Source organism: Medicago truncatula, chromosome 8 (genome assembly GCF_003473485.1).
Source record: "Medicago truncatula cultivar Jemalong A17 chromosome 8, MtrunA17r5.0-ANR, whole genome shotgun sequence".
NCBI lineage: Eukaryota > Viridiplantae > Streptophyta > Magnoliopsida > Fabales > Fabaceae > Medicago > Medicago truncatula.
Genome location: NC_053049.1, coordinates 8,422,431 through 8,430,786, shown reverse-complemented (window position 1 = coordinate 8,430,786; position 8,356 = coordinate 8,422,431). Strand labels below are relative to the sequence as shown.

General features: G+C 33.5%; 1 protein-coding gene across 3 annotated transcripts; it reads right to left on the bottom strand.

Moving 5' to 3' along the window:
- Nucleotides 1-355: 355 nt before the first annotated feature.
- On the bottom strand, nucleotides 356-7,844 carry LOC11445927 (receptor-like protein EIX2). 3 transcript variants are annotated; one of them, XM_039828962.1, is made up of 4 exons: nucleotides 6,992-7,844; nucleotides 6,299-6,408; nucleotides 838-6,034; nucleotides 356-677 (listed from the first exon to the last, which is right to left on the bottom strand). In XM_039828962.1, exon 3 carries the CDS (start codon nucleotides 3,314-3,316, stop codon nucleotides 854-856), a length of 2,463 nt encoding a protein of 820 aa, XP_039684896.1. In that variant the 5' UTR covers nucleotides 3,317-6,034; nucleotides 6,299-6,408; nucleotides 6,992-7,844; the 3' UTR covers nucleotides 356-677; nucleotides 838-853. The 3 variants fall into 3 exon arrangements, with proteins under 3 accessions (XP_039684896.1, XP_024627529.1, XP_024627528.1); XM_024771761.2 differs by having other exon boundaries at nucleotides 838-3,172; XM_024771760.2 differs by lacking the exons at nucleotides 6,299-6,408; nucleotides 6,992-7,844 and having other exon boundaries at nucleotides 838-6,292.
- Between the last annotated feature and the right edge of the window lie 512 nt (nucleotides 7,845-8,356).

Sequence of the window (8,356 nt, the reverse complement as noted above, 5' to 3'; positions counted from 1 at the left end):
CAATAGTGAGCACGTTTAAGCATTAGTTGTTAATTCTATTTACTAATTTTAGTATCGCACTCGTACCATCATTTTAAATTTCGTGAGCTTAGCTCAGTTGGTTGGGACAATGCATAAAATATGCAAGGTCCGGAGTTCAAACCCCGACCACTACCAAAAAAATTAATGTATATCATTATAATTATCTTTGAGAGACTATCCAAAAAAATCTTAGCAAGTTCCAATCCAGCTTATTTTAGAATTGCAATATTAGTTTTTTCATTTGTGGCACAAATAAAATCTCATGACATCTTCATATAATTTAGAGTTGGAAGCAACAATGTTTCTACACAAACTCTTATTCTGCAACCATATGTAACTAATAAAAAGAAGAGAGATACATAACCTGAGCAACAACACTGGCCAAAATCACTACATTTTGCACAAAAATCAAGGAGATACATACGTAGAAAAACAGTTGACAACATGAATCCAACCTTCCCTTACTTGTATAAAAAGTTTTCAATGAACAAAAACTTTACAACAAGTGAAAGATGTATTCAGCAGAAACAGTGATACAATCACAAATGATCTCATCTCATACAACTCTTAATTGCTGATATCACAATATTGGCTCTATTTAGAAAATTATATCCACGACTTATAAAAATGCAGGATCTGCCACATGCATAATCCACCTGATAAAATACGAAGCAAACAAAATAGACATAAGTTATGCATAGAATTACAAAATCAAGCAAAATACTCTTTGATCAATGAAACATGTCATAGATAAATTATGCATAAAACAAAATATTCTATGGTGTGTTCAATAAAACTTAAAGTAGGTTCACTAACCTTTGCTAGCAGGAGCTCAATTTCTGCGAAATCTAATTAACTTTACCATCAAAATTCCATAGAGCTTGTCACCCATTCCATCAATAAATCGATAGTATGCATGCCTCCATTTCCTAATAAGAAACAAAGAACCACAAATCCCCCAAAAACCCACTGCAAATCCAACTCCCATGCCAAGATACAATGATTCTCTTATAGAGTCATCATCTTCATTCTCTGTAGACGGCATTGCAGTTTTAGGATTTTCTTCTTTCGTGGTACAACTACTAAGAGGAGCTCCGCACAGTTTAGGATTTCCAATGTAGCTCGATGCATTAAAACTTTGAAGTTGAGTTCCAATTGGGATTTTTCCGTCAAAATTATTGCAAGATAAATTCAAAACCTCTAAAAAGTTTAAGAGAGCCATGCTCTGAGGAATTTCACCACAAAACTTATTATTAGAGAGGTCGAGTGATTCCATATATTTCATGCCTCCAATCATCTTGGGTATTGTTCCAATCAAATTATTGTGAGATAAGTTCAATGTTTGAACTTGGACAAGATGAAATAATTCCAACGGCACTTCTCCAGACAAGTTATTAGCTGAAAGGTCAATAGTTCGCCTATTAGGGCTAACATCATACAAGTAATATTCTTGACCCTTTGTAAACAACTCAATTGCATCATTAGTCGCAGAATAAACCATAGCATAATAATACCTATCATAATTAATCATATGAGTCAAGTTGTATTTGCACGCTGGCATAGATCCTGAAAGTTTGTTATGTGCAAGGTCCAAATGAAACAAAAGAGGGAGTTCGAATAACTGTGGTGGAATATTGCCTTCAAATTGGTTGGCTCTCAATATGACCACTTCTAAATACCGTGACATGTTCATTGGAATGGTTCCAGAAAATTGATTTTCTCCCAAGTTAATCATTTCCAATTGTTTCAAATCAAAGAGGTCCACCGGAACTTCGCCAGATAGCCTATTACTCCATAAGTTAATGTAAAATAAATGTTCCAGGCTCGTCCAAATATGTGGAATTGATCCTGAGAAGGAGTTGTAAGACAAATCAACTAGGTCAGTCCCTACTGATATGTTTGGGAGTCCTCCTGTGAAATTATTGTGATCCAGCCATATTTCATATCCCAATAGCGTTAGATTTGATATGTCTTCAGCAATCGAATTGTTTGACAAATAAAGATTATTTATTCCTTCTATAAGACTAAAAAATTTATTTCTATCTACCAATGAAATTCCCGAGCTCGATATGTCTAATTCTTCTAGTGATTTCTGTGTATAAATCCAAGATGGAAAGTTTGGGCCTTGATTTATATGAGCCAAATAAAGTCCACCTAGTTGAAATGGAGGAACCCAATCCAAATCGAATTGAAATACAATATTTAAACTACTTAAGTCTAGAAAACCTAGACTATAGAGTTTGGAAAAGGTTCTGTTTGAAATTTCACTAGAGAAGTTATTTGAGCCAATAGATAAGGAATATAAGGATGAGAGGTTTCCAAGAGTAGAAGGAATGAAACCACTTAACATGTTTTTGGAAAGATCAAGGTATTGAATATGTGCTAGTTGGCCTATTCCATACGGAATTGATCTGTGTAAATGGTTTTTGTTAAGATCAAGGTATTTAATATGTTCTAGTTGGCGGATTCCATTTGGAATTGATCCTTGTAGTTGGTTATAAGAGAGATCAAGGTGTCTCAAATTTGGAAGGTATAACAAGCTTGAAGGCATCTCGCCATATATATGGCAAACCGAAAGGTCAAGATAGGTGATATCTTTGGTCAGATTAAAAAACCCATTAGGTAAAGGAGATGTGAAGTTGTTCCAAGAAAGATCAAGAGTTACAAGTGAAGACAAATTCAAATACTCAAGAGATGGGTTGATAAAGTTGTTCAGTTTACACTTACTTAAGTGTAACTCTAATAGGGAAGAAAGTGTAGCCACTGCTTGAAGCCAATTAGTTTCCTTATGAAGATCAATTCCATTGAGGTTGAGATTTTTTAAGGAAGAAAGTGGAGAAAGCCATTGAAGATTATTCAAAGCAGTAACTACGGTGTAGGATAAGTCAAGGTGCAAAAGGTTAGATGCATGTGTGATGTTGTGTTGAATCGATGGAATTCTTATCACATCAAATTTATGTAAGCTCAAATCCAAGTAACTCAGAAACTCAAGTTCTAGAATGGAAAGATTGATCTTACCTTCCAAAAAACAATTGTTGAGATCAAGTTTTGTAACTCTGCCAGTAATGCTGTCACAGTGGACTCCTTTCCACGCACAACAATCTTTTTCAGTTGACCACGTTGATATTATACCACGACTATCATTGAGGCCCTGTTTGAAGGTTAACATTGTTTGTCGGTCATTCTCATTGCATGAAAACAATGTGTGGTTGCTGCACATGCTTTTGTGGAATGTGGTTACAGATAACAGTAGAAGCAAAAGAATTGACATTTGTGAAACAAGAATGGTCATCATGAAAGATTGTTTGGATTAGAGAAGAAGATCTAAGTCAAATGGAAGTGTGGATTGTTAAGATATTCTAGTATGATTGGATAGGATGTTGGTTAATGAGAAAGCTTGAAAAAATAAATAGCTCCAAACATGATAAATTGGAAAAAGTCAGGGAAGGATGCTATTAAATGATTAGGAAGCATGTGGACCACAGTTTAACCATATCAACTTGGCTAGTAGAAGTTTCAATATGAGAAGACTTGTGATATAAGAGTATGTGGACACAACTTATAAGCAGAGTAAGTGATATAAGAGAGTATGCTAACAAGTGCCCTTCGGAAGGGAGCTGTTAAAGAATCTAAAAGAGAATTTTATTTGGAAAAATGCATTTTTTTAGACTTTTTAAGAGTTTATTGCACAAGTTCCAGTACATTATTACTATATTTTCTTTATTAAAGGACACTTGTTAGAACTTTTCTAAAATAATTTTTTGACAACAATTTGAATAGTTAACACAGTTTAAATATATGGTTATTTAGTTACATTTAGTTGATGGTTAATGGATAGAACAAAGTGTCAAAACTTATTAACATTCACTTAGCACAATTAGTATTAATGTCATTAACCACAATTTATTTACTTATTTTGCTCAAGATTAACCACAATTTTTAATGTGTATATTTTAACACCAATAGTAGTTAATGAAAATTATATATATTTAAACAGCTAAAAATCATGTATATTTGAATTTGAGCAAATGAAAAGTGTGGTTAATAACATTTAAAATAGTGATTAATAACCTGAGTGGATACCGAATGAGTTGCAAAATATAATTATATTCATTAATCATCTATAAACGTAATTAACCACATATTTAATTGTGTTAACCTTCTAAATTATCGTTAAAATTTGTTGTCAAATCTTATTTGTCGAAGTATCATTTCATAGATGAATATTGTGACAATATTATATGGTTGACTTTGTTTGACATGACATAGCCCATGTTGATCCAAATGGAGCTGGATTGTTAGAAAAAAGAAATGGGAAATGTTAACCAGTGCCCCCGGGCCACTGATTAAGGAATTAGAAAAGGAAATATTTTCTTGGAAATTGTGTATTCTATTTTTTAAAAGTTGAAATGTTGCTCTTTTCAATGTAAATCATGTCTTTTATTTCTACTATTAGTTTCTTAACCGGTTAACAAGACCCAAAAGAAATAGCTCCAAACAAAAAGACTTTGAGAAAAGCAAGGCAGACTTAAAATTATAGAATTTCTTTGAACCTCATGTTTTAAACTTGGTCCCCAATTGTTTGAAACATATTAAGATTGGTAAAATGTGTAATTTATAATATTGTGGACAACAATTTTTATTTTTTTTGACAAAATTGTGGACAACAATTTTGTTATACAAATTTCATTGTGATTACCCCATAGATATTTATGAATAATCCGCCATTGCTCTCTCTCTCCATTCTCTTCCCTCTCTCCCCCTTTCTTTTTATCCTCTCTATATCATAAAAGGTATTAGAGTAAAATTTATGATATTTTTATTTGTAATGTTGAATGTCCACCAAACACCATACAGGATAAAAAGTTGTCAAGTAACTTAAAGGTTTGCCATGTATTTTTCTACAAATCAAACGGATACTACATCTCACAAAGGCTATAAATGTTTATCCCCTAGTTGCAAGCACTGCATCTCCAAAGACGTTCCTTTTAACAAAGCCAGAGCTAAATGTGGAAACAGTTTACTAAGATGTTCCTCCAAAGATGTTCCTCTCTATTCTAAATTCTTTACTCTAAAGACTCAAGCTATAGAAATTTATAGACCTACAAACCTTCACTCGCTTAGATGCTATCCTACACGCTCTGTATAAAAACAGTTGTTATGAGCACTTAACAAACTAACTCTTTAGAACTTTTGCGGCACTTAACACGCTGTTATGAACAACTAACCCATGCTAAAGCTACTACACTCAGGGGCGGATCCAGTGTATCATGAGGGTGTGCACCTGCACACCCTGAACTTTGAAAAATTACACAAATATCCTCATACTTTTGCATTTTGACCACCCTCAGTTTTTAGTTTTGCACCGTATTCCCATACATTTGCATTTAGGCCCAGATATTTCTCACGCATGCTAGTCTATACTCATGCATGCTAATATATGCCGTGTTTCAATATTTTCAATTGAATTTTCAACATTTCAGCTCCACCTTTTTCAAAATTCTAGCAAAGCTGCTACTGGTTTGGTGTCGTGACAGTTTACTGATGTCAGTACCGATTTGATGACAAACAATCCAATATTGTGGCTAGACCAGACACAAGTCCAATTCCCAATCAAATAAAACTGGCCGGTTGGTTTGATTATAATGAAAAACAATCATATGCTCAAGAGTTTAATCCTCAATGAGCTTCATGGTCACGGTATTATCAATCCCAGACATCTGAACATCGTGGCTGACCCCAAAAGTGTAAAAACACATTGAAAATAGTGCGATGGTCGCTATATAGGAATTTCTATAAAGTCCATATTATTTAATTCTGCTATATAGATCAAAACTCAGAAATCAATTGTAACCGACCCTAATGTTTGCTATAAGGGTTTTTGGAATTTTTTAACCTTTGATCTTGTTATGAGGTGTGGCAATTTAGTAGCTGCTGTAACCACCACACTAACTGCACTGCCACTGCATGTCCTATGGTGGTCAGGGGCTTTTATAGCGAGCTATTGACAATACTTCATGGTTATAATTAATTGTATTCAATCGAATTTAGTCATAATGAAAAGAGTGAAGAGTTCATAAACCCCACTGTCAGGATAGAACACCAATGAGTTGCTTACAAAACAGGCATAATATTAATCAATGTTTTTTCCTTGTAAACCACACAACAATGCAATAATTCCCAAATTTTTCCTTCAACTGTTCGATTAATATAAATGATTAAACAAGCAAATTCATTACAAGCTATAGTAGCTAATCATAAAACACATAAAACGTACCAGAGAAATCAGGGGTGCCTCCTCTTCATCAGCAGTGACATGAGTCATCAAAGCCAGGTTCTTTACTAGTCCACAATATTCACCTTCAGGAGTATCACAGGGACAAAGCACTACAAGAAAGAACAATTCAGAAAAGAGTACAAAACAGTGTGATTTTAAATTATTAAAAAAGAAATGTAAATAATTAATCCATCTGGATGATTCGACATTATCATATCGTGTGTCAAGTCATCTAAAATATGCCACATCACCATTTTTAGGTCTAAAAATCTCAAAACAACGTGATTGTAAAATGGGGGACCATTTTTGTGGGTGAGTAAAAATAGGGGGATCAAAAAAGCAATTAAGCTTCAATGTGTGTGCAATCATATTCCCGTGAATGATAATCTTGGGAACACTATGTATAAGAATGTTACACTCAAACAGTGTTGTCAATTACGGATAGTAGAAAAAGTGAACTGTTAAAATTCCACTATGCAATAGTGCTATGGCGTCAACATTTTGTACTAAATAGTGTACTGTGGAATAATAGCTGTTTTTCCAAATTCCACTACGCTATAACGGTATAGTGTCACTATAGCTGCTAAGTAACAACATTGGCCTCAGATAAAAACACGGAAGTATATTTTTCTTGGAAATCAATAACAATACTAACAACAAGTGATAATGACGATGAATGGGTTGTCTAGTTACCTAGAGGAATTCGGGAACAAGTTGAAATTTGTCGACAGTGGATTTCACAGGAGTGGTTAAAAATTATTTATCCATCATTGAATTTGAATGAACAGAGAAGGATCCAGAAAAATACACATTGTGCTGATATCCATCTATCATCGAATTTCAGCTTATCAAACTCCTAGCAGGCATCCGCTCAAACAATCCACTCGCCAATTCAATTTTCCCCGATTTCATATACCCATTAATCGTAACATTCCAAGTAACAAAATTCTTATCAGTGTCAACCATCCCATCAAATATCTCTCTCTCTCTCACAACCTCAACCTTAACACATTTACACAGCCCGTCGAACTAAACTTATCCCTCTTCGGCATTTCATCAAACACATTCAAGGCAAACTCAACCTCACCATTTCTGTCATACCCATCAACCCTAAACAATTTGAAACCACTAAATCCTTATCAAACACCAATCTAGCCAAACCCATGTCACTAAATTTCACAGGAGCAGTTAGAGACTCTTTATCCACAAAGAATCAACAAAAGCATTGTATTTGGTTGAAGAGAATTGAGTTCACAAAATAACTGTGAGAGAGAATCACAAAAAAATCAGCACAGTAGAGAGTGAATCACAAATACATTCCTTGAGATAAATTGGAAAAGCAGAGTAACAAAGACCCTTCAGGCTCAATCATGAAAATGAAGACTCTCCATTCCTTTTCTGAAAGTATTCGCAGACTTACACTTTCCCAAATCATGTGGAGTTAGTTAACTAGTTACTTGCGAAACAAATCAGCACAACAAAACTATATTTTCAGGTAACATGTTTTTGTTCCTGACAAATAATGAGATATCTTTTTTTTTTTTTTTTTTTTTTTTTTTAGAGATAATGAGATATCTATTGTATCGATTAAGGAAAATGCTAGATTTTTATAAGAAGAATTCAAGAATGACATGGCACAATAATCACCTTTAGATTTCAGTCTCATTTATTAATCTTTCATAAAAAAAGATACATAACACCCACCACACCATAATTTCCGGCCAGGCTGAGATTTTATTGGTTAACATTAATTTCAGGACTATTTCTTGATAAAATCTAAGGGTGATTATTTTGTCATGTCATTCTTGAAATTTTCTTGAAAAAATCTTTCTTGATATATAGCATTGTTCATCGATTAAATTTGATTCCTCACTCAATTAACCACATAATACTTTGCGATTGTAAACCTATCATTCTTAACAATCAACATTCATAATGAAATACTTCTCCGATCCTATTTATAAGAAAAATTTGATTTTTTAGATACATTGAGTAATTGATATATCTTGTCTAGAATATAGATAAATACATTATTTATGTAATGAATCAAAAAATTCA

Bases quoted from the DNA above. Each gene is read 5' to 3' on its own strand.
- LOC11445927 (XM_039828962.1), bottom strand. From the start codon at position 3,316: ATGATGACCATTCTTGTTTCACAAATGTCAATTCTTTTGCTTCTACTG.